Below are 26,790 nucleotides of genomic sequence, written 5' to 3' on the forward strand. Positions count from 1 at the left end.
CGTGCCCTTCGTGGCTGGTGAAGGCCAGTGTAGATGGGCTATGGGATGCCCTAGAGGCCTTTGTCAACATGTCTCTGAGCTCCAGGATTTTTCCTGAAGCATTGAAGGAAGCTGTGGTTAGGCCTCTCTTGAAAAAACCATCTTTGGACTCTGCTGACCCGGCCAGTTGCTGCCCAGTTTCGAACCTCCCATTCCTGGGTAAGGTGATTGAGCGGGTGGTGGTAGAGCAGCTGCAGGTCTTCCTGAATGATTCCTCATCCTTCGATCCCTTCCAGTCCGGCTTCCATCCAGGACATGGGACAGAGACTTTACTGGTCGCCCTGATGGACAATCTCCGTAGACAGCTGGATCAAGACGGGTTGGCGCTGCTGATACTGTTAGATCTGAGCCCATCTGTGGGGAGGGTGGGGTATAAATCAAATAAAAGAAATAAATCTATCAACAGCATTTGATACTGTTGATCATGACCTGTTGACCCACCGCCTCGCCGATGTGGGGATACAAGAGATGACCTTGCAGTGGTTTGTCTCTTTTCTCCACGGTCAGGGACAGAGGGTGGCACTGGGGGAGAAGTTGTCATCCCACGATCTGCTGGTGTGTGGTGTCCCTCAAGGGGCAATACTCTCCCCCTTGCTGTTTAACGTATATATGCGCCCCCTTGTCCAGCTGGTACAGAGTTTCGGACTTGGGTGCCATCAATATGCAGATGACACCCAACTGTATTTGTTGATGGACGGCCAGCCTGACTCTGCCCCAGATGGCCTGGAATGTGCCTTCGAAGCTGTGACTGGATGGTTGAAGCAGAGCCAGCTGAGATTGAATCCCATGAAGATGGAGGTCCTGCATGTGGGTGTGGGGTCCATGGGTGTGGGACTCCGACTCCCTGCTCTCGAAGGAGCGCTGCTTACCCCAGTGTCAAGAGTTAGGAGCCTGGGGGTGGTTTTGGATGCTTCCCTGTCTATGGAGGTACAGGTCGCAGCGGTTGTTCGATCGTCATTTTTCTATCTAAGACAGGCTCGACAACTTGTCCCCTACTTATCAACCCATGACCTTACGACAGTGATCCAGGCAATGGTCACCTCCAGATTAGACTACTGCAACTCGCTCTACGCAGGGCTTCCTTTGGGCTTGATCCGGAAACTGCAGCTGGTTCAGAATGCAGCTGCACGGGTGATTGCCAGAGCTCCAGTCATGGCACATATAACACCCATCCTCTGTCAACTGCACTGGTTACCAGTTGAGTATCGGGTCCGGTTCAAGGTTTTGGTGTTGACCTATAAAGCCCTATGCGGACTGGGTCCAGCATACCTTCAGGACTGCCTCTCCCCATATGTTCCCCGGAGGTCGCTTCGATCAGCTAATAAGCAGTTGCTGATGGTCCCTGGCCCCAGGCAGGTCCATCTGGCCCCTACCAGAGCCAGGGCCTTTTCAGTCCTGGCTCCGACCTGGTGGAACTCTCTGTCTGAAGAGACTGGGGCCCGGCGGGATTTGTTATCTTTCCGCTGGGCCTGCAAGACAGAGATGTTCCGCCAGGCATTTGATGGGGGCTAGGCTGTCCTCTTGCCGGCCATACCACTGAAGACCATCCACCACCCATACAGGAGCTCATAAAGTGTGACACATACTTATATCCACCATCTGAGAAATTTTATTGCACATGGATAATGTTTTTAAATGTTTATTTATAATGTTTTTATTGTTTTAAACTGTATGTTATAAATTGTATGTTGTTACACTGCCCTGAGCCCGTCTGATGGGGAGGGTGGTCTAGAAATGTAATAAATAAATAAACAAATAAATAAATACAAATGGTGATGATTTTGTTCCTTGCCATCTCTTTTGTCTGTCATTGCTCATCTTTTCATGTATGTATTAGAGAAAAGTGATATCCCTGCAGCAGAAACACTACTTTTAGCAAAGATATCTGATTCCTTTGCAACAAATTACATGTCATTTGGGAGGTCTGTGACTGGATCTGTCCTGCTTTTCTTTTTAATACTAAAGAGTAGCTAAGGGAGTGACGAGAACTGGATCAACCCATGGCACTGGGGGGGGGGGGGAGACAATCAATGTATACTGCGCAACTTTCCCAATAGAAATTGTTTCTCTCTCCCAGCTGGTGCTATTCAAAATGCTCCACTCTCTCACTGCAAGTTTCAGCAGATTTTGGGAAGGAGTTTCTGTTGGGGAAATAGTGGAATGAACTTAACCTCCTTGGTGCTGTAGTCCTGATTTGAATATCCCTGCAAATGCTTTTTTGTGTTTAAGAAAAATTTGGGAGATCTGCACTGCAATCCCAAATAGACTTATACACCCTTCTAAGCCCATTGGCTTCACTGGCCTTAGAAGGGTGTAACTCGGCTTATGATTGCAGTATGAGTCATAGATCTCACACATAACAAGTACCTTGGCCCTGAAGCTGTGAGACCTGGAAAGTACTCAAGGAGGAAAGAACAAATCTTGACATATGCAATACTAAGCCAAGCTGCAATCTGTCTCAGCATTGTACAGGAATGAATGGCATGTCTCAGCAGCTCCATGCACTACTCCATGTCTGCCCTTGCTCAGCTAAGGCTGCCAGCTGATGAATGAAGGTCTATCCTGCCGCTGTGCCTTTTAACAGAGCTTTCTATGCCATGGAACGAAAGCTAATAGGTGGCAGTCAAACAGCATCTGCAGGATCTGGTTCAAAAGTGGTCATCCCCATGTTTAGCCAGTTGTATGAGGTTTGAAGAAGTTCATCTGAATTTGTTTTCCCTTTCGATGTGGTCTCAGCAATCCCCAGTTCTGGAGGGAAAGAGGACAGACAAAATACCACTCTGCTTATTGGCCAGCATCAGTGGGTGGGACAAAGAGGCCTTGCTTTTTACCACAAACAACTTGCGGCTCCTGTGGCTTCCAAAGAGGTTAAAGCTAATATCCAAATGTAGGGTTGTGAATGCACAGAAGATGCCCAAATATCTCTTCTTGATGACTCATGTTTATGTTTGGGAGTGGATCACAAGCAGGGATGCATCCTCCTCTTGGGATCACTGTCCTTTCATGAATGTCTGATTAATACTGAGAGCTATTTTAGGCAAGCCTCAGTCTGGCTAAATTGCAAACTGTCAAACTCTTGTGGTTTTGGATTGAGAGGTGTAGTGGAAAATTCCTTTTATATGTAATTTCTCTTCTGGGCATTCAGTATCTGTTAAATTTGTAGCACCTTTGCTACCTGTAGGCTGTGTTCAAAACAGAAGGTTAGAGGAGGTGCTCTTGTAACACTGGCCAGGGGCAACTGCAGTTCTTCAGATCAGACCAGCTGGAATGTTCAGTAAAGCAGTTCCTTGCTTTGATCTCATTGCCCCAATCACAGCTTGGCAACTTGTCCCTTCCACACAGGGCAATTTCCTATTTATCCCCCTCAGGCTTGCCATTTCCCCTCTCACCTCCTCACTGGGCGGGCTCTTTGCTGTTACTCTTTTTAATTGGTAGTTTTTGTGTTGCTGAATAGTTTTAACATTATAGCAATAGAGCTACTGCTGATAATAAGTTTTTGGAAAGTTGGTAACAAGCCTACTGGTGTTGGGCTGGATGGCTGGTCGGTAGTGGAATAGCACTGGATGTGGTGCTGGGTGTGGACAGGGAGAAGAGAACCTTGCCACCCACGCTTTCCACAACACCCCAAAGTGGATTTCGGGAAATCTGCAGCAGAGCTGGGTACCACCAGATGATGATTTCATGCAGTTGAGGAGGCCAAAGTGGAACGGGAGTTCTGTAGGAAGAAACCAACCATAATGTAGTATTTTAATTTTAGACTTGGACTGGGAGATCCGGGATTAATTCTCCACACAGCCATAAAACTCACTGTGGGTGACTCGGGGCCAGTTACTTTCTGTCAGCCTCATCTATGTGGCACTGTTGATATGAGGATAAAATTGAGGAGGAGAGAAATTCATGTACACTTTTGAGGAAGGACATGAGATAAATATGACGAGATAGAAAGAAAGAACAAAAATTTGTGAAAGTAGCAAAGAGTCAAGACTCTTGTTCAGTTTGCTTAATAAGAGATGAATGCTCATCTTCTTTGCTGTCTGTGTCAGGTGTGTGTCCTGAGGGCATTAATAGCCGTTGACACCCTTTTCCTTGCTCTGTCCCACAAGAATCTCTATGCAGGCAAACCACTGAATGCTTTACAGGCAGCCATTTATTGTGGAGAATTACCATACCACATTTTCCCAGCTCTCCCATTTGCTGTGGTTACCCTGGTAAGTGAGCGATTGGGTAAGCTGTGTAACTCACAAAAGCTCATTTTAAAATAAATGTTGTTAGTCTTGAAGGTGCCACTGGAATGTTGTGTTATTTTGTTATAACAGACTTGCAATCAGCAACCAAGTGGCCTTGGGAAGTTTTCATCTCACTGTCACATCTTTTAAATTAGTATTAATAATATGCCATCTCATATGATGGGAAAGTAGCAAAAATAGCTGAACAAAGGGAAATCAGCGCAGGTGGACATGATTCTAATATTCCTGTGGGTTTTACATTATGTCAGAAAAGCATTTTTTAAATTAGTATACTGTTTAAAAATTTGGGCCAATTATAGACGAATTGACCACATTAATTTGCATTTGGGATTGCAACATTAGATTTCTGGGGAGCGGGCAAAGTCTTTATTTGTGGGCAAAAAGGAGTGGAAAGGAGAGGCGGCAGGGGAACTGTAACTAAAGGCAATGGTGATGTTTATGAATCTGAGCCAGGCCTAGGGATCGCATCCTCAGATAGCTCCATTGTCAAAAGAGTCCCATATTTTCTCTTGCTTTTCCTGATTACTTATGCAGGCTCCAGTCTTCTTAGACCACTCTCATCTTCTTTACACATGATGAACAAAATTGCTTTTGTCAACTCTAAGGTCTGGTCTGAATGTCACAGTAGCACAGTGCACAGCATTCTAGTGTCATGCAGGATTGCCCGGTCACCCCGTGTCAAAACCCGGGGGTGGGGATGGCAGTTCCACAGGTACTCGCTTGTGCACAGATGCCCATGTCCTCTGTGTCATGTTCTGACTATGTTTCTTGTGTGTTTCTAGTGTGACCCAGAAGCAACAAGTAATACCAGGGGCTAATTCTTTCAATTTTGGGTTTGTTTGTTTTTTAAATGGCCCCAAACACAGTGTTTTGGAACAGTTTTTAAAAAATCAGCCCTGTCACAACCCATCACTTCTGGATCATGCTGGGAATAATGTAATCAGTGGGGGACATTGGCATGCACACATTGTGTATGTGCCTACTGGCTTACCTCCCCCATTCCCAGATGATCTCCCCCTGTTAGCCAGGTGACCAGCTCCAGGGGGCAGCAGCTGACAGGGGCTGGGTGTGGGTGACCTGGCAACCCTGCTTTCACATTACATTTGTATTTATTTGTGGTGAATACCACACATGTTTGGCATGTTAAGTTTCCTGACCACCTTTGTCAGGCCACCACAGAGAAAGCATGTGTTGATTTTGCCCAACGGCAGGGTGTTATCTGCAGAAGGCCCTGTCCAGATGAGAGAAGATATGTGGCAGAACACAGGGGGAGAGGCAATTGCACAGATATGAGGAGCTGAGCCAATGGAGGGCTCTGAATGTGATAGTCATGATCTTGAATTGAGCCCACAAACTGATGGCAGGCCATGGAGTGGCTGCAGAATAGGAGTGATATGTGTGTTCTGTCTAGTTCCTGAGAGTAAGCATGCTGCAGCGTTCTACACTAGCTGGAGTCTCCAAGTCAGCTTTGAGGGGAGGCTTATGTAGAGTGCATTACAGTAATCGAGTCTCGATGTTACGATGCCATGAATCCAGGTGGTCAGCTTGGCTGTGTCAGGGTAGGGGGCTATCTTCCATGCTAGTCTGAGTTACGAGAGTCCTTTTTTGCAGCTAGCTTCTCTAGCAGCAGTGCTGGATATGTGATAGTCATCACGATTAAACACCATCATGTTAAGTGTAACATTTAGTCCTGATCTTATTTGTCCCCAAAGTAAAGAGGAGATCATAGCAAGATTACATGTTTAATAGAAACCATAAGGACAGGCAACTTGCTTTTTATGCACAATCCTAGCATTCTATTCACTCTGATTTCTTTCCAAGTTTTGATGCTTGCATTGTGCAAAAACAGGCACATTGAAAATATGCAGGCTGGGCTATGGAGACTACAAGTGTCTGGAGAAGGAGGTTGTTCTCATTAGTCCATGGAATTAGCAGTTACAATACAGGGAACAGCTGGAAGAGACCTAGCCAACATCACAGCCATTTCTCCTGAGCCCAGCATCGAGGCGTGCTGAGCCACGACACTCTTTAGGAAAGCTCCTAAACACCAGGTGCTTCCTGTTTTTAGCAGGACAAAATTTTTGCTGGATGAGACATGGCTCCCTGCAGACTCCAAACTTGTGATGGAGCAAGAGTGAATGGGCTCTGGCTCAAAAAAACAGTCAGCAAAACAGTCCGCGTGCATGTTCTGGGGGAGAGAGGGCATTCGCTCGTGCATCATACTTGCCTAGGCAGCTGCAAATGCACATTTTGTATTAGAATGCTGAGCATGCATGTTCAGGCACTACATATGTTTCTGTGGCATTTGTTCATGCACATCTAGTCACTTTGACCCAGGCATCCCAAAATGGGTAACTTTAATTCTTGATAAAGGGCTCCTGTGCGTGTTTTGCACACATTAGGCTATAGATAACCTGTCCAATATGGTGTGGGAAAAGTCATGACAAATCAAGAAAATGAAACTTGGCAAGGGCTGGAGGAGCAGAGGAGAGGGGGGAAAGTTTTGATTTTCAAATGCAAACTTGGTTTTGTCATGGGAGATGACAAGCTGCTCTGGGCTGGTGTGTTTATTTTTGTGCTCTGTGCTTTATCCTACAGAGGAAGCAGTATCTGTGAGCCTTAATGAGCATTAACAAAGCACTTTGAAGTGCCCAGTCCTTGTGTACTTGCAAACTGTTCCTGGCATAAGCACACCCCTCTGTGCTTGTTTCCGCATCTGCTACAAATGCTGTTTACTGGAATTAGCATCCATGACTTGGGCTAAACATATCTATACGCAGGGGAAAGGAGCTGGCCCGCCCTCTGTTGGAGTCTCTGGTGAATGTGCCTACAGGCTCCTAAGCAAAGCACAGTTTCTTATCCTGTTAACAGTTTGCTTCAAAAACATGTTATTCTCCTGTCTCCCTGTTATTTAAGGCAGGCATGCCTTTGCCCCCAGGCCCAGGTTCGCCAGCTTGGGGATTGCATCAGGCAGTTGTTGCCGATGTGGCACCCTGCTGAGATGTAGTTCTGTCTGTTTTTTTGCCTGGCTCTGTTTATTTTTATTCTCTCCTTACTCTCTTGTGCTCAGCAGCCAGGCTGTGAGAGGTCAGGATCCTCCTTCGAGAGTAACCTAGATGTTTGCAATAAAACGCTTCCCCCTCAGCTTTGCCAAGGAGCAGAAAAGCCACTGGCTGAAGGAAAAGTTACACCATAGCTGTGGTACAAACTGAAATCTGGTATAGATCAGCAATAAACCCAGACTGTATCAAGTGCAGTTGCAATCTGTGCGTGCCCTTTTGGCACAAAGGAGTATGGGAGAGTCTAGTGGGTTCTTAGGCAGAGCTGGATGCTGTTCTATGCAGTTCCTGGTGATTGATCTTTGGCTTCATGCAAGTCCTGCAGGTGATTTCCTTGCACTAGGACAGTGCTGGATTTCTAGGTCAGACATGTTGCGAAAGCTGAAGCCATCAGCTGTTGGCAGGGTTTCATATGCCAGGCAGGTGCTCTGCAGCTCAGGCTTCATGGGGATCTCTAAATAGTAAGGCTTTAATTGTGTTTTTCTCTCATGCCTGGAATGACAAGGTTGAACTTCTTCATAGTTCTCATTTATCTTTCGCAAAGGAGGTAGGCTGGTGTTGATTCAGCTAAGCTGCACCTCCTCCCTGGTGTGGCAGTTTGTGTGCTCCCCTTTAATTTAAGTGTTCTTGCTACCTATGGAGTGATACAGAATAGACTTTCCTCCCTATGTTCAAAGGGGAAAACCCATTCTCGTTATAATAATTATATATATTGCAAGGAACTTAACGGTGGCACATTTCGTTCTTCCCACCACCCACCTTCTGTTTTGTCTTCGTACTAATCCTCTGAGATAGATCAGGACAGTTAAAGAGTTAGTGACCAGGTCATTCTCACCCAGTAAACATTGTGGCTGAATGATGATCTAACTCTAGGCCCCACTGACTCCAGTCCAGCAGTTGATCCCCACCACACTGCCTTGCAGTGGCTTTTTGAGTACAGTGGCTTGGCTTTTCCTCCCATTTTAGGATGAAAGGAGTGTGTAAGATGTTGTTTATAGAAGAGCGCAGATCACATGAATGCTACAACAAGTTCTTCTTTTTTCCATGCTACTTAATGTCCCCCACTATTGGGTGTTTGACCAACGCTACCTTTCCAAATGATTGACGTTCTCCTTGCCTCTCTTCAGAGGAGCCAAGAATCTCACTGTGATCTAGAAGGCAAATCTGGGCACATGTATTTTTCTGCTACCCATTGTGTGATACATATTGACATTGAATGGTTAATTGATAATAAGAATTGTTTGTGTGAGTGTTACAGGAGCAAGGCCTGTTCTTCCTGGTCTAACTGTACCTTTTCCCACTGTGGGAAAAGAGCTGTGGTTATCGAAGGCTTATACTACATTGGAATTGGATGGTCTAGCTGTTTTGTTGCTACAAACTAACACGGCAAACTTCTTTGAAGCATCACACAAGCCAACTGATCTCTACACCAAAAGGAGATGTTTACATTTACTAGCAAAGGAATGTTTTGGTTGCATCCCTCTCTCTCCCCCCCTAATTGCATCTTCTCTCTCCTCCCCTCCTCCCCCCTCCTCTTCTATATTTGACCAGTTTCTGTACCATGCATCTGACGAAGAGAACTTGATTCTCGAAAGCTTATGCTACAATAAAATTGGTTAGTCTTAAAGGTGCTACTGGACTCTTTTTGATTTTGCTACCACAGACTAACATGGCTAACTCCTCTGCACCTTTTCCCACTGCAAACCATATGCCAGTTTGCACTGTAGGATGCCATGAAGAACTTGGAATATCTGTCATGATTCAAATTGCCATGATTTTAATATTCCTTTTCTAAAAAAAGTGTCCCTGCTCTATAGCAGGTATTCCTGAACAACTTTTACAGAAATACTCAGGTGCATTCGCTTGGGTTCACCTAAGCAAAGCCATTAGGTTTGTACCATCTTTGTAAATCTTCCAATGTTAACTAACCTTGCTGCTTGTAAAGAGGGGAATCAAGAATCAATGTCCATTCTGAGGTCTGGGGGTGGCATTTACATGGTCTGCATGTAATTGATGCAAATCACTTCCAATAAAGCAGACAGCATCGTGGCTGGGAACCGGGAGGAATAGGAGAAGAAGCATGTACTGAGAGAAGCTTGGGCTGGTCATGAAGGATTTGGCAGTGTTGAGTTGAATTACAGCAGTGGGATGAAAGGGTCACTTAGCGAAAGTTTGATGGCAACAGGAAGCTTATAGTGAAAGAGTAGCCAGTCAAATGTGTCTCTGAAGAACATGCGTCTCTGAAGAACAGCGCTGCCTGTGCTCTACTGACCAGGGAGGCTACTCCATCGAGGGCTGAGCTTTTCCACCTGCTCAGCCCCGCCCCCTGGGTGCTCTGGCCTCAAAGGAGCTGCTGCCAGGAACTGCTGCTGCTGAAGAACTGGTGCTGTTTATTGTTGCTTAGGATGTTTGTATGCTGTGATAAGGGGATGGATATGAGGAAGGCATCTGAGATAGGGCCAGGGATACCAGTACTCTGGGGACGGGGGAGGTATGGCGGTGGGGCCTGGTTTAAAGGGAGACGGTCACGGAGATGTGGAAAGGCTCGATGCCCTTCTAACCTACACCCCATCCCGAGGCACGCCGGTGTTGGAGCTAGGAAAAATCCTCCTTCGACACTGATGTTGTGCAATGCCAGGTCCATAAATAATAAGACCAGTATGCTGCATGATACTTTTATGGCAGCTAATATGGACCTGGTATGCGTGACCGAGACTTGGGTGAGGGAAGGCGAAACAGTTGCTCTTGGTGAGCTGACCCCCCCCCCCGGGTTATGCGGTCCTTCATCAGTCACGAACTGAGGGTCGGGGGGGAGGGGTGGCAATCCTTGTCCAGGAGGGTTTCTCCTTCAAGCCGCTTCCCACCCCGAAGATCTCTGGCATTGATTGTGTGGGCCTGGTGTGGAATGCCGAGGAGAGTTTGGCCGTCTGCTTGGTGTACCGACCGCCCAGCGCACCAGCAGATGCCTTACCGTGCCTGCTAGAGGTGGTTGCTGGGCGGGCCTTGGAGTACCCCAGGTTGATGTTGCTGGGGGATTTCAATGCCCATGTAGATGATGCCACCTCGATACAGGCTACGGACCTGGTGTCAGCCATGGCAACACTGGGACTCTCCCAGTTTGTATCGGCACCCACACATGAAGCAGGCCACACGCTAGATCTGATCTTCGGGATGGGATTGGATGTGGTTCTGGATAAAGTAGAGTTGGTGCCATGGTCAGACCACATGGTTGTGAAGGCCCGGCTGGGCGTGCCACACCCCCCTCCCCCGCAAGGGCAGTGAGCAAATTTATGCTCGCCCACGGAGACTCATGGACCCAATTGGGTTCCAGAATGCTCTACGGGAACCAATGCTCCACAGTGGTTCTTTAGATGAGCTAGTGGAGGGCTGGCAAGTCCGGCTCTCTGAGGCCATCGATGAAATCGCCCCCCGTCGTCCTCTTCGCTGCCGGAATCGCCGGGCTCCTTGGTATACGGAGGAGCTGCGGCAACAGAAACGGGAGCTAAGATGACTTGAACGCGTGTGGCAGTGATCTCGTGACGAGGAAACAAGAACATCTTATAGGCTGTTTATGAAGTCCTATGAGATGGCGGTGAAAGCTGTGAAGAAAGAGTATTATGCAGCTTCCATCGCATCAGCTAGCTCACGCCCAGCTAAATTATTTAATGTGATCCGTTCATTGGTCTCCCAATCAGGTGGAGACCATCAAAAGTTGAATTTGGAGATAAGCTGTGAGGCTTTTGCGAGCTTTTTTACTGATAAGATCTTGCGTCTCTGCCATGACTTACCAGCCACAGTTGATACAGTAAATGAACTAGAGGCCCCTTGGCTGTCTTCGGGACCCATATTAGATCATTTCAGCCTTCTTTTCGGGGAAGAGGTGGACAGGATTCTGCAGGTGGTACGGCCTACCACGTGCCCCTTGGACCCGTGCCCGTCATGGCTGGTGAAAGCCAGTGTTGACGGGCTTCGGGATTCTTTGGAGGCGATTATAAACCTGTCCTTGAGCTCTGGGGTTTTTCCCAAGGTGCTGAAGGAAGCTGTGGTACGGCTTCTTTTGAAGAAATTATCATTAGATCCTGCTGACCTGCTCAATTACCGACCGGTTTCCAACCTTCCGTTTTTGGGGAAGGTGATTGAGTGGGCGGCAGAGAAGCAACTGCAGAATTTCCTGAAGGAGACCTTGGCCCTAGACCCCTTCCAGTCTGGTTTCCGCCCGGGACATGGGGTCGAGACATTGCTGGTCGCCCTCACAGAATCTCCGCAGACATCTGAATCAGGGCGGATCAGCACTGCTGATTTTGCTGGATCTGTCAGCAGTGTTTGATACAGTCGATCATGAGCTTTTGACCCACCGCCTTGCCGATGTGGGGATTCAGGGGACAGCACTGCAGTGGCTGGTCTCCTTTCTCCATGATCGGGGACAGAGGGTGGCGCTTGGGGGGAGAGTGTCATCTCGTAGGCCACTGGTATGTGGTGTGCCACAGGGAGCGATACTCTCTCTATTATTATTTAATATCTATATGCGCCCCCTCACCTGGCTGGTGCGGAGTTTCGGGCTTGGGTGTCACCAATACGCGGATGACACCCAGCTTTATCTGTTGTTGGACGGGTGGCCTGGATCAGCCCCTGATGCCCTGGAGCATGCTTTTGAGGCTGTGGCTGGTTGGTTGAGACAAAGTCGGCTGAAATTGAATCCCACGAAGACAGAGATCCTGTGTGTGGGTCGTGGGGAGATGGCTTTGGGACCCCGGCTTCCTACACTTGATGGGGCAGCACTTACACTGGCCCCGAGAGTTAGGAGCCTGGGGGTGATTCTGGATTCCTCCCTGAAGATGGAGGACCAGATCACTGCAGTTGCCAGGTCTTCCTTTTATTATCTTCGGCAGGCCAGGCAGCTTGCCCCTTATTTGTCTCCCCGTGACTTGACTACAGTGGTCCAAGCAATGGTCACCTCTAGGTTGGATTACTGTAACGCGCTCTACGCTGGGCTTCCTATGGGCCTGATCCGGCGGTTACAGCTGGTACAGAATGCAGCAGCACGGGTCATTGCTGGAGCACTGGTGTGGGAGCATATTACACCGGTGCTACGCCAGCTGCATTGGCTGCCAGTGGAGTACCGAATCAGGTTCAAGGTTTTGGTGTTAACCTACAAAGCCCTACGCGGACTGGGACCTACGTATCTGTGGGACCGTCTTTCACCATATGAGCCCCGGAGGACTCTCCGCTCTGGTGGAAACATCTTTTAAGTGTCCCTGGCCCTAGGGAGGCCCGCCTGGCGTCAACCAGGGCCAGGGCCTTTTCGGTCCTGGCCCCGACCTGGTGGAATGCTCTGTCTTGTGAGACAAGGGCCCGGCAAGATTTGCTTGCATTTCGCCGGGCCTGTAAGACAGAGCTATTCCACCAGGCATATGGCTGACGCCAGGCAGTGCCCCCTCCGTGAAGGGGGGGTTAAACCATCACCCCTATGCGAACACAGAGGCATGTATGAACCACTATGCAGCATGAACTGTAATATTTAATGTTTTGAAATGTTTTTAAATGTATTATTTAATGTTTTTAAATGTTTTTAATGGTGTTTGTATTTGTTATCCGCCCTGAGCCTGTGAAAGTGGGGAGGGCGGAATAAATTATAATTTGGGACTCTTGATTTACTCTTGCGGGACTCTTGTGCATGGGATAGGGCTTATGTGCTGTACCCAATGCAGATGTGTTTTCTGTTGTATCTGTACTGTTTCAAAACCTGTTGTCTTTCTTCCTTTTTACAGGATTGCCCACAGATCCTTCCCTCCACCCAGATATATATCCCCGTGGGTGTGGTGAAACCCATCACTTTGACAGCTAAAAACTTACCACAGCCACAGTCTGGACAGCGCAATTATGAGTGCATCTTCCATATCCCTGGCAGTCCCACACGCGTCACTGCTCTGCGCTTTAACAGCACCAGCATCCAGTGCCAGAACACCTCGGTGAGTCCTCTGAAAAGGTTCCTTTTTTTGGGTAAAACAGCAAAAACTCTCTGTCTCTATATACATGTTGGCCTGAGTTGTGCAAGACTCTGACAGGAACAGGCATGCTGTTTTCTCATCACAAAAGACTTCAGTTTCTAGGTCTTCTACCATTATCTCAGCTGAAAAGTCACCCTGGTTGTTTCTTGCCACCATTTGTTCTTTATCAGAAGGCTTGAAATTTGTGGTCATTGTATTTTTTGTGGTTTAGGAAGGAATCCTGATCCTTTTTTCTGCTATAGTGTTATCCGTTCTCCTTTCTTTCTGTTTTTCTTTCCCTTCAGCTGTGTGAAATTGTTCTGTGCAGGATCAACATCCCCTCCTTCCTCCGCTGCTGAGCCAAAGCTACCCAAGGGGACTCTGCTGTGTTTTATGAGCATTTCCAAAGAAATTTGCTTATGAAAGCCAGAGAAACCTGCCTAGGCCTGAGCCAGCTTTGCTGGTGTCCCAGAGGAACTCTCTCTTCCTTTACTATACCCTGCCCACATTTGGACTGATCTATCTTTACAAATACAATTTAGTCAATTCTTGTTTATATCTAGCATTGTACACCTTCCCACATGTTCACACATAGGTAGCTGCATTTCTCCACGTTATATTCCTACCATTTCTGCTGTGTTGCTTATGCCGCCAAGCCTTGTCGTATTCCATTGGTCTCATTCTTTGTCTTGCACACAAAGTTTGGTTTTCTGTTTGCATTTCTGATCTGAAGGGCCCCTTTTGTCTCAGTCTGGAATTTTCCTAACAGCCCCCTAACACTGAAGCTAGTAAATCTGCATGAGAATAGCTCCCAGCAGTTTGTTGTTTTGTTTGTGTTCTTCTAATTAAATGACTTGTCGGCCCTCTAACACCACAAGTTCCTGTAGCACCTTCCAAAACATGCTTCCCCAGTTATCACCACTTCTACTGTATCATAGCAGCTGTGCTGGGAAATACCATTCTGTCAGGCCAGTTCAGTGATCTCACGTGATCCATTCAGGAAGTTCTCCATGCTTCACAATATTCTCAGCAGGGGAGCTCTTGTAGTAAAGGTCTTAATAGTCCCTTCATCTATAGAGCATGCCTTTCCTTTGGCTGACCTGCTGGGCTATCTTCCAATCTCCACTTGTTTATGTGAGAGTAGACCCCCTCCTCTTCCATCCTCTGTTTTAATCCTGTAAAAATGTTATTTTTCTGTCATTTGCACTGTGAAAGCTCATTTGCAGCCTAATGTGAGCAGCATTCCCTGCTCTTCTGCCCTTCGGCAGCATGAGGGATGTTGCAGAGCTATTGGAGAATTCATGCTTGCTTCACATGGTGTTTCTTTTGTCCTCTTCCTGCAATGATTTTTTTTTCTTGAACTAAACTTGGGGCCAGAGATCTTGGAGAGCACCATTTCCCTCTTCTTCTCTGGCGACAACTGTTTGCACGTACTGTGGAAAAAAGTATTCAACCAGAAGGTTTCTTTATCTGAATAGTGAATGCTGTTTGATCATTTCAACTATGGAAATAAACAGCATGGTTGGAAACAGAAGCAGACTACAAAATTGTAATGGAGGCATTACAAATCCTGAAAGTAGCTTTTCAGTCTGCATTACTGGCCACACTGTGCCTCATTTATATAAATAGAGTAGGTGGTAGCTCAGCGGAGGTGTTTACTCTCTTGCATTTAGACATTGAATAAAAGTTCTGTTTACTAACTCATCCTGGAATCCAGATTACACATAACTGCAGGAGTTTGGAATTAGTCTCTAAATATATGAAAAGATATGTTGCATCTAATGAAGAAACAGTATAAATCAGGTCAGTGGAGACTTGATAGTTTGGGAAGCAGAACAACCCAAGTGTTTTGTATGGTATTGTTTTTACTCTTGATTAGAGATGGGCACGAATTAGAAAAAAACCGAACCATGTAGTTTGTGGTTCATCAAATTTCACGAACTTTCATGAACCTGCCCCCCTGGTTCGTTTGGTTTGTGAAAAGTCACATCCAGGGCAGAAAATGGTCACTTCCGGACCAGCAGAAGGTCATTTACGGGTCAGCAGAAGGTCTGCAGGAAGTCCATCCCCTGTTGCCTAGGAAACTGATTGATCAGCACCAGGCTGTCTGCAGTGATGAACCAAAAAACAAAACAAACGAACCAGCCTAAAGTTCATGGCAGTTTGTCAGAAATGGGATCTAATGAACCGCTGGTTCGTGAACCACGAACCGGCCTGGTTCGTGCTTAATTTTGGTTCGTATTTCGGTTCGTGCACCTCTCTGCTCTTGATGTGAATGTAAGATCCAGGAATGTAGTGGGCTTGTGCAAAGAGGAAGGAAGCAGAAAGAAAGAAGGAGAAAGAAGAATAGCAGATGATGCAGCTGTTATGTAGCACATACTAAACTGGAAGTAAACATTTAATCTGGAGGTAAGCAAAGAAAACAAATAAAGAAAAGAAAGATGTACTTTCTAGAAAGGAAATTGAATAATATTACTTCAGTCAGTTATTAAGTTTTCCAGAGAGTAGTTTGGTTGCAGGATAAATCCATGTGCAATTGGTGGCTCATTCATGTGACTTTAGAAGCCAGGAAAGAAGAAACCCAAGTAATTTTTTTTTTATTTCTTGCACCTGCTGTTTTGCATGAAATACACCTCACAGATCTTGCTCCTAGAGAGATCTATAACCCCCCAGCTCCAGGGCTCACAGAAGTTGCTGACAGATCTGCGATTTTCACTTCACATTAATGATTGTTTCTTCATTTATACCTCAACATTTGAAATATTGTTGAGGAAACCCAAACAAGGTATTTTGGGAAGGTTAAAGTAAGATTTATTTTTCCTTTTATTTTGTAATGCTACTATTCCACCTTTCTCCCATCAAACATGACCTGAAGTGGCTTGTAGAAGTCATCCCAGAGGACATGACAATCTTATATCTAGTTCTGAAACATGCCATAGAGTATATAATCAATAGAACCACAAAATGGAACTAGAGAGAGATGGGGGTATTTCTGTATAAACCTGAAGGAAGTCATATTTAAATAAAACAAATAAATAAATTGGGAGATTAAAAAGCTGCAAAATAATTTTTAAAAACCCTGTAACTTTGAAAAGAATGCCCACTGAGCTCCATTTTGGAGGCTGCTAGGCAACCACAACAATCACGTTGAGCCTTCCAAACCTTGCTTTCTGAAAAGCAAAGCCATGGTGTTGAGGGGGAATAAGGGTGGACTGAGAGGTCAAAACATTCCTGGAAAAAGACCTAACCTATCCCTCTTTGCAGTCATGTCCTTCGATGGAGAGAACTCACCAAGGATAGGCCCAGAGGCGATGATCGGAGACTTATTACCCACACAACTCAGCCAAGTCTGGCAGCTGTGGGCATTACACATCTCAGCCTGGCATTGTGCTGAAGACGTCCACTATTCAACTAGGTCTGGTGGCAGTGGTGGCTACCTGCAACTTGGCCAGACTTTTCCTGTGAAGAGGTTGCCATGCAGGGTTGGTTCCAGAGTTTGGGTAGCCCTGGACAGTGAGTGCCCTCCTATACTCACTCGGCTCTCCTTCTTGCTCTCCTACCCACGTGCCCCCATCTGCCTGTGTGTTCTTCCTTTGCCCACTTACAAGCTCTTCCACACCTGCAGTCACAGTTGTCCACACAGCTTGCACAGCATTTCTCCGATAGTACTAGGTGGTGGGTACAGCTAGGATTGCCACTGCCATGGCCACCAGGAATGCTGATGCTTTACACCCATGTGCCCTTCTCCAGCAGTATATGCAGCAGGGAGCAGAGGTGACTAAACATTCACAAGCAAGCATCAGAGGTGATGTGTGAGTAGGAAGTCAGCAGCAGTGGGCCACAAGCCCTGACAGCCGCCTCACTTCATCATATGTTGACACTGACCCTGCTCCCAGGAGGAGGGAAGGAGGGAATGCTGAAGTCAGGTGGTCAGATTAAGGCAAGTTAACTGGTGGGTGGGAAGGGGAAAAGGAAGCAGGAAAAGGGGAGTGGTTATTGGGACTGCCAGGGAAGGGAAAGTAGGGGAGAGGATGTGAGAAAATAAAATGTCCCCTGCAAGTCATCATCATCATCTAGGCTAGCCTGATCTTATCAGATCTCAGAAGCTAAGCAGGATCAGTCCTATTTAGTCCTTGGATGGGAGACCACCAAGGAAGTCCAGTGTCGCTGCACAAAGGCAAGCAATGGCAAACCACCTTTGTCTTTTGCCTTGAAAACTTTATGGGGTCACCGTAAGTCGGCTGCAACTTTATGGCACTTTAGGTAAGCACCAAGCCATTACTAATCCATGGGGGGACGTCACATCATGACGTTTTCTTGGCAGACTTTTTACGGGGTGGTTTGCCATTTCCTTCCCCAGTCATCTACACTTTACCCCCAGGAAACTGGGTACTCATTTTACTGACCTTGGAAGGATGGAAGGCTGAGTCAACCTTGAGCCGTTGCCTGAACCCGGCTTCCGCCAGGATCGAACTCAGGTCGTGAGCAGAGCTTGGGCTGTAGTACTGCAGCTTACCATAGCGCCACGGGGCTCTATGGCACTTTACACACAATAAAAACAATCACATAATAGGTCTTGTTCCTTTCCACAGGCAGTTCTCATAGTGGCTTAGAGGAAGGTAGGGCTAAGCAGCTAGAATTAGTGGCTGGGACACAATCTGCCCCTGAAGCAGCAGCGGATGGAAGAATACAAAGATACAAGATTAAACTGAGTCCCCCTGTAGCCTTATTTTTGATAACTTGTATAGAAATTAAGGGTACCTCCATAAAGGATTAAATGGCGGGTAAGTGAGAGTGAATCCTCTTGAACTAGATGTACACACACGTCCATACTCTTGCAGATTGCCCTTTACCCAATGACAATGAGCCTTTGGAGGCAGATTTATCATCCTTGTTCATGGCGCAGCTCTGCCACTCTCCCAATCACTGTCTTCAGAGGTCAACGGAGCTGCCATTTCCACAGCAGGAAGCCAGTTACACAAAGTACCTGCTCAGCCATCTGAGTGCTGTTACTGAAACTTATAGGTAACCTAATCATCTCTTGCTTGTGACATGTGAAATGGGGCTGATTAGGAAGCTAGGGGAATCTACTGCTATGCAGTACAAGAGCTTCACAGGAGTCATTTTTATCTGCTGAATGAGAAAGCAAATGGGGAGGAAGGGGGTTCTGGCCTGTTTCAAGGGACTAAGCCAGCTGCTAAAATCACTTTTGTCTCACATCAGTTGCATTTTCCTATTGGAAGCTCAGGCGTAAGCCTTTGATTTGTTCCACGAACATATACACATGTGTTTTATTTAACTCACAGTGAGATTTCTCAGATGAGGAAAGACAACCAAGACTTGTTTTAGAATTTACAGTTTTGTTTTATTGATGTACTTTCAAGGCAGCTCGTAATAAAATCGATGCAGAAAAGTTTAAACCCACGAACATCAAAACAAAAGCAATAGAATCTCAAAAATACAAGACCCATCAAAGTGGTATCACAATTAATATCAGTCTTATCAGCCGCCTGTTCCCCAAAGCCTTTGGAAACAAAATCATTTCCCCTACTTTTCTGAAAACCACAAACAAGTGATTCTGTTGAGTCCTTTTAGGCTCCACAGTGGATGCTGCATCTGAAAAGAATCTGCTCCTTCAGCACAGCGACCTTACCTCTAAAGATCTTGGCCAGCTGATCACGGGAAGCTGCTAAAATGTTTTATTTATTTATTTATTTATTTAATTAATTAAATTTGTATACCACTTTTCCTGCAAGTGGGCTTAGACTGGATCACAGCAGTATAAAATATACAATAATAAAACTTGGCAGCATAAATATAAAATCAGCGATTAGCAATACAATATAAGACAGCTGTGCACATATTGCACTACCCATTCAGCCTAAACAAATCCATGGGCGAGGTGGCCAGTTATAGATGGATAGAGTCGAGGGGGATACCCACACCCCCATGGCAGGAGGCTGGTGCGGACAATTTAGACAGCTCACCCACCTCAATCACCATATGCCTGCTGGAACATCTCTGTCTTGCAGGCTTGGCGGTAAGATAGCAAATCCAAATGAGCCTGGGTTGCCAGAGACAGAGAGTCTACCAGGTTAGTGCTAGGGCTGAAAAAGCCCTGGCTCTGGTTGTGACCAGGCGAACCTCCTTGGGGCCAGGGACCACCAGTAGATGTTTGTCTGCCGAGCAAAGCATTCTCTGGGGAAAGTATGGTAAGAGAGTTTCAGCAGGTATGCTGGTCCCAGTCCGCTAACAGCCTTCAAGGATAGAACCAAAACCTTGAACCTGATCTGGAATTCCACTGGGAGCCAGTGCAGCTGGTGCAACACCAGTGCTATATGTGACTGGAATGGAGTCCTGGTCAGGATACGTGCCACTGCATCCTGGACCATTTGTAGCTTCTGGAGCAGACCCAGGGCAGCCTAGAGCAGTAGTGCAACCTGGAGGTGACTGTTGCGTGGAACACCGCAGCTAAGTCATCAGTTGAGAGGTAGGGAGCAAGTTGCCTGGCCAAGATTAAAAACACACAGACCAGGCCACCGCTGTTACCTGCGCCTCCATTGTCAAGGAGACATCCAGGACCATGTTGTTGGCCTTGGCTTCCTGGTTTCCAAAAAAATAAACACAGTGTTTCTTCAGAGTACTGCTGAATGTTCTCATTTTCTGCTTTTGGATGAAGTCAGAACACATTTGCTAGAGTCTGAGACCTCCCAGAGTTTGCTTATTATAAAGCACAACGCTGCTATTAGAGTGGAGTATAAGCAATACGTGCCTGGTGTGTGTATACTTGCAGGTGTCTGAGAAGAAAGAATTGTACCACCTGAAAATTAATTTTAACCTGTCCATTATCCACCCCTATTCTGCCCATTTTGATGCTTTCTGCTGTTGCTCACTTCCTTCTTTCCTTTCCTTGCATCCCTTCACCTTTTTTAATGGACTGTTTTGTTAAGAAGCATTTTGTTTTTCAATAAGAGACATAAGAATCAAACAAAAGGAATTCTGATACGGCCACCCGCATGTTAATCCAGTATTCCCTCTCCTCAAGATCTTGGTAGTTAGCTAGATAAGATTGCAAATTAAACCTCTTCGCTCCTTAGCGCATTTCCTTCATGCTCTTGAGATAATGAAACACAGGCTGAATCCTGTTGGTACTGAGCATCCTCCATCCCATTATTTTTGCTTGGACTGGAGCACTCAGGGTCAGAGCTTTCCTCTCCAAATCTCTCCTATAAACCCTCCTATTTCACTTTAGCACACAATTGAGCTTAGCTCACTCTAAAGAGATTTGGGATGCTGTGTACTGAAGGACAGTGTTTAACAATAAACTCCATGGTTGAACAGAAGCAGAAACGCTGGCTTAATGGGTCTTGAAGGTTGTATCAGAAATGCAGCCTGTGGGAGAGGAATCCTGTATCTATAGCAACACAAAACCTGAAAGACAGGAGGGTGTATTCTCATCTGTAAGCGGGAGATTGGATCACGCTCGGAAGGCTGTGAGGTAACTTGAATTCTATCCATGCCATTACTACCTGATTTACAGAAAGATGCTACAGAAAGAAAAACACCTTGAACAGTTTCCAGAATTGATCTGAGTAGTCCGACAGTGGATTATACTTCTGTAAAAATTGCCCAAGGGAATACATTGAAGCCACTTGATAGACCTGTGGAGTTGATCTGCTAATTATTTGAATGATGGGAGTATAGAGATGCTTTTGTAGGGGAAAAAAACCAGGCCGGGAGATGCTATATGGAAACATAGGACAGATCCTGTCCTGGTCATTGAAATCTTACAACAGAGAGGTACTGAAGGGAGATGATAAAGCAAATCATTGTGAAAAGTAGGATTATAATCCAAATCTAGGGTCGCAGTCCGAGGAAGTTGGTCTATTGAGGGCTGGTTCATACTGTCAGTTTTCCCTATGCATTTGTAGGTGTGGCTCTTCTTCAGCTCCATGCATGCCTGCAAATGTGCAATAATGGCCTCAGCTATTCTCATGATTACAGCAGATATGATTGTGGAAATGGCAACTGATTGTCTATTCAAATTACATTGCATCACTACAGTTATTCGCATGTGAAGGAATCTGAGTATATGGAGCTCTTCAAAATCAAAGGGCTTTAAGAAGGGAATTAAGAGCTAACATTTCACCACCAGCCATTTTTCTCTCTCTCAATAGTGCTCTGGATCTTCTGAATCTGAGTACAAGATCTTTACAGTTTGGCTCCCTCCCTTTCACTATACATTCTTCTTCATGTTTGTTTTGGCTGATAGGGACCCATGTATGGCCTGGAAATTGTCAATACCTCTCAAGAGGTATAGAAAACTAATGTAATCAATTTTCGTGATTTTCAGCTGTTTAACAGAGCAACATTCCTGTTAGAAATTATTTCCTAAAATCCTTTATTACCCTTTTGTTATTCTTTGTTTCCCCCTCTATCCATTAGATGTTGAAATTGTAAATTCCAGTGACATCAATATTTAAATTCCATTTTTACACCAGCTAGAACTCTAGAACTCTCTTTCCAATTCAAGAATCTGTTCACACCTCCAAGGGACGTAAGCTTTCTTAACATTTAAAGGCATCTAGCCAGGCAGTTTTGAAGCCTCCACATTCACACTTGTCCTAGTTTTTCTCTGTTCTGTTAGGGTTTTTTCCCCCTCCAAGTCCATCTGGTTCGATTGTATTGCCTTGCACTTTACAAAGTTGGTTAACTTTGGAAGGTGGCATGAAACTTAGAAAACAATTTTTGATTTATGCCCTATGTTACTACTTTATAGTAGATAACAAATGTAAGGCAGATTTTTATTATGCATCTATATGTGAATGATAATGTTTTCTAACACTTGCATGGAAGTGCAAGAGCTTATTTAGTCACTTGTACACAAAACTGGGAACATCCTCAGCTCCATTTAAAACAACAATATTCTCAGTACCATTCTTTTTACATTCATCTTGATGATGGAAAACATAGTATGATGTGCCTTTGGAATCCAAACTACTACTGTTGCATATAGCGCTTAACTGAGACAAATATATAGATGATAGGTCTGTCCGTGGCAATTAGCTAAAATAACTAAATCGAACCCCCTTTTTCAAATGCATTCTATCTTTGAAATGTCTGTTGCTGCAGAGACCCAACAAAAGAAGGCTGTTCCTTTCGTCCCCTGCTTGTGAACTTCCCAGAGGTATCTGCCTTGTCGTTGTTGGAAATGGAATGCCTTTAGTCTGGTCCAGCTGGGCCATTCAACTCCGTTGAATTCAATAGTACTTACAGTAGTGTAAATTTGTACAGGATTGAACTGGAAGCTTAGGTTCTTGTACAGTAACTTTTTGTTGTTGCAATCTCCAAAGAACCATGGACATGCTTCTTGACTGCTACTATTAATTTTTCTTTTGTCCTTAGGGCTGTGTTGAAGTTAGGGGAGTTCTGATACTTCTGTTATGGGAATACTGGAGTTTCTATGCACCACAGTATTGATATTACATCATTGTATGAATGTTGCCCCTCCCCCTCCCCTCAGCCATTGTAATGTGTTTGTCTGTCTGTCATAAGCATGTATTAAACAACCCCCTTAATGTTGCTGATGACAATTGATATCAGCCTAACACCATGTTAAGAAGTACTAAATGTATTCATAAGCTGAACTCTCTACTGTTGTGCAGCACCTATATGATTGCCTATGTCTTTCTTAAATAGCATGGGGGACCACCAAGGCTAAACCCCCTTTCTGAAGCAATGACCACATGTTTAAAAGGGAAACAGCTATTCCTTCCTGAGCAAGGCTATACTTCTCTCCATTTATTACGTGGGTACAAGATATGATGCTATTGAGGCTGATCCATACTAGCTTGAATATAGTACTAGAGGAAAAGATATTTTTAATGCCAGATAAGAATTTTATTAATGTTTAATATGGTTAGTATAGTGTTTTGGAAAAAAGCATTGAGAGGATGTTGAGTTAAAGAGAAGTATTTGGGCAGTCTTGTCCATTCCACGAGGTGTAGGAAGTAAATCATTATCAAGATTCTGATGTCTTTTTTATTTGTGTGTTTAAAAATTTATATCCCACCTTTTAACCTATCAAGGAAGCTTACGTGAATTAAAAACATAATAAAAGTAATTAAAATACAGGTTAAAATATATAACAAAAATAGTACATCCGTTCTTAACAGCAGCCAGCCATTTAATGTCCCCCCAAAGTCTGAAAATATATAAAATATACAAACATACATTAAATATTCAATTAAAAATTGGCCTTGGATCACTTCAGACCTGAGTTTAACGGATCTCATTATGGCTGAGGAAAAAAACCTGAGGCTCTAAATATGCTGAACTTGGGAGATATATATGGAATTAGCTGAATTTATAAGGGAGGGAGTTTGAAGCAGTGATGAAGAAAAAATAATGCTAGGCAGAGAAAGGGGATGTAAAATCAAAGCAGATGTCAAGGCCTGATGTGTGTATGTGTGTTGGTATTTTACTAGGCCTGGAATATATTTATAGTGTTCCATAAATCATACATGCAAGGCCTTATTATGAGCACCACACACCTACAGTATACATATCTCTAATTAGCCAGGCACAGAGGGAGAAATGGGACTGGTTCGTACAAATCCAGAAACGTTTGTGAAGAAAAAAAGCTTCTCCCCCCCCTCTCCCTCCATGCAGCACCAGCATTTATCTTTCCTGCAGCAGTGTTTAAAGTGAAAAGGAAGTATCAGGAGAGTTTGATAGGATCCAATTAAATTCCAGCAGATAAAATAATGATGAATTGCAGTTGAACCCTGGCGAGATACGATGCACATTACTGCTGTCCCTGTAGTGCTGGAAAGGCATTGAGGTCATCAACTATAGAAAAATAGGACATGGTTGCAACTGTACCACTCCCATGGAAAACAGGCAAGGGAAATTAGGGTGGAGGATGTACATGTGAGTGTATATATTCAAGGTGGATGGATATACCGATACAGTGTGGTACGCAAATCTGGAAAAGTAGCACTAAGGTCATCTTGCCTTCCTGTTTATCCACTGGGTGCTCTTTGAATGTAGAACTGTAAGAAACAGCGTAGAGGTCTAGCTAGCTTATATGGTGGAAACTGTTTTTTTCTGTTGTTTGGTGCTCAAAATGAATGTGAGCAAATATGTATTGGAGAAGATGCCTAGACAAGGCCTTCTTAGTTGGACAACACTCTCACTCATCCCACTGAGTGTTGTGGTTCCACTTCTTTGGAGACAGTGAGTTGTTATTCAGTTCAATTCAAATACCTTTAATGGCATACAAGTGAGTTGTTTTTATTTATTAGAACTGCCAGGTGAGAGCCCCCATCAGCATACATCCAAAAGATGTTGAAAGGACAGCTGCTAGATCGAAATAGCATTTTGAGTTTGCACAGGACTTCATTTCTGTTCTTCTGGACTTGGTGCCATGGTTGGCACTAAGCTGAAAATCTCTTACAACCAGTTTCTCAGCCGATCCCAATCTTTGGGCGCTCTGTTTTGAGTCTCTTGTTAAAAGATGTTGTTTGAAATTTGATTGGGTAAAAGTATGTGAATTTAAAACTAGGGGAGTGATAATTATGAGGAAAATGCCCCACAAAATATATTATTCATAGAAGTAGCTCCATCGTGCCAGTTGTTAGAACATTGTGGAAGATGTCCTTGCAAAAGAGAGACTCTGTAGCACCTTACTGGAACAGCCGTTCCTTCCTGCCATATTTATCCCACTCCATCCTCTAGGAGGGGCAGATGTTTTTGATGAGAATTTTGTGAAAATGGTAAATGATGGTAAAGGAAATGCTGAAAACATTATGGCAGTGTATATCTCTCCCCCTCCCCACCTCCTCTGTGCCTCCTCTCTAATAGCTCTTGTATACCAGATTCACGTGTTCATCTTTGTGTCTGTAAATAACCCCCCTCCTCCCCCCGGTATTCCTCTGACGGCCTTTGTTTCCATATCTATAATATCTCTCTGTGTGTCCTTCTGCATCCATCTGCTTGCTTGCCTGTCATGCTGTGTGCCCATCTGTGTACGTTTCTGTCCACCTGCATATGTGTGTTCCTTTAATTTTTGAAGACAGATCAGCTGTTTTGAATGTTGGGATATTCTGTATAGCCTTTTAAAACAGAAAGCATTGGGTGTAGACTTACAGCACTTTATACTGAATCAAACCCTTGGTCGATCAAGGCCAGTATTGTCTACTCTGACTGGCAGCAGCTTCTCTGGGGTCTTTTCCATCTCTGGGATAGAAGCACACGTGCAACCTCTCTCCCTTCTAACCCACTTGCAGTTATGGACAGGCCTGTATGGCTGTGAAGTTGGGAAGTTTATATTTCTATATGATACATTGACTTTTCATGTCAGCTTTGTTACCAAAGGTAAAATTGGGAGGCTCAAAGCCTGCTTCGTACACCAGGCCTATTTATACTGAGGTTTGTCAACCATGTCCATGTAGCAACACTCTGCTTGTGTGATCCAGAGCAGAGTTACACCCTTCTGTATCCATTGAGGTCAGTGGGCCTAGAAGAGTATAACTCTGCTTAGGCTTGTGTTATGAGTGAAGACTGTAAGATACAAAAAGGCAGAAAATGAGTGTACCTAGTGCTGTTCCTGTGTGCTGTCATACCGTCCTTCATCAAGAAGTTTCCCAGACTTTCCTTTCTATGGCTACTTTTCTGCATGTTATATCAGACTGTTATCCTTCTTACCCAGCAGCCACATCCTTCTTCTCCCTGAGTCTGCATTATTGCTCTGTCTGTTGTGGTGGCCCTGTCTTCCAACATTTTGGTCTGCACTATCACTGATAGCTGTAAAGACTCCTGGATGGATCTTCCCTTGGGGATTCTCCAAACTTTGATACCCTTATTCTGTTGTTTCTACAGGTCCCCTCAAGTGGCTTTAGAATCCAAGATCCACCTTCCTTGTTGCCACCAGGTTTTGGTAGAAAGAGGCATTGGATGGGGAAAAAAATTAACACTTTTGTCGGTCACTTGGCCATTGCAAAGTGTCTCCAGTTCCACTTCCTGAACAAAATGGCTGTCTAGAGATTATATTTTCTGGCAGCAGAATAGCCTAGACTTTCTGGATGATGAAACAGTTGTATTATGTGAGGATCCCCCTACTTCTTCTGGCTGCCATCCAGCTTCTATTCTTCTACCAGTCAGCATTTTACACATATGTCCATCTTGTCCACTGTCCAGGAAGGGGGGGAGGAGGTGCAGGGGGAGAAATACTTTATTTGTCATTATAGATCCCAACATATTTTGTTTGTATCTTTGTCAGGGGATCTAATAAACTAGAACTAAAAGAATACAATAACTGCATTTTTTAAAAGAAAGAACTTAAAAACAATGTACAGATAGACTTTTAAAAACTTCTTAAAATACAAATCTGCGCATGTTAAAATGACCATACAAATTCTCCATATTGTAATATCATGACATATAGAAAGCTTCCTT

General features: G+C 44.8%; 1 protein-coding gene across 1 annotated transcript in view; it reads left to right on the top strand.

Annotated features, from left to right (window-relative positions):
- PLXNA1 (plexin A1) overlaps positions 1 to 26,790 on the top strand; it is a 418,114-nt gene that overhangs the window by 274,748 nt on the left and 116,576 nt on the right. Inside the window, exon 10 of the mRNA XM_054978424.1 lies at positions 13,114 to 13,314. Within this exon, the coding sequence (XP_054834399.1) occupies positions 13,114 to 13,314 (201 nt within the window). The remainder of the gene's footprint in view (positions 1 to 13,113; positions 13,315 to 26,790) is intronic.

Source organism: Eublepharis macularius, chromosome 4, assembly GCF_028583425.1.
Source record: "Eublepharis macularius isolate TG4126 chromosome 4, MPM_Emac_v1.0, whole genome shotgun sequence".
Classification (NCBI taxonomy): domain Eukaryota; kingdom Metazoa; phylum Chordata; class Lepidosauria; order Squamata; family Eublepharidae; genus Eublepharis; species Eublepharis macularius.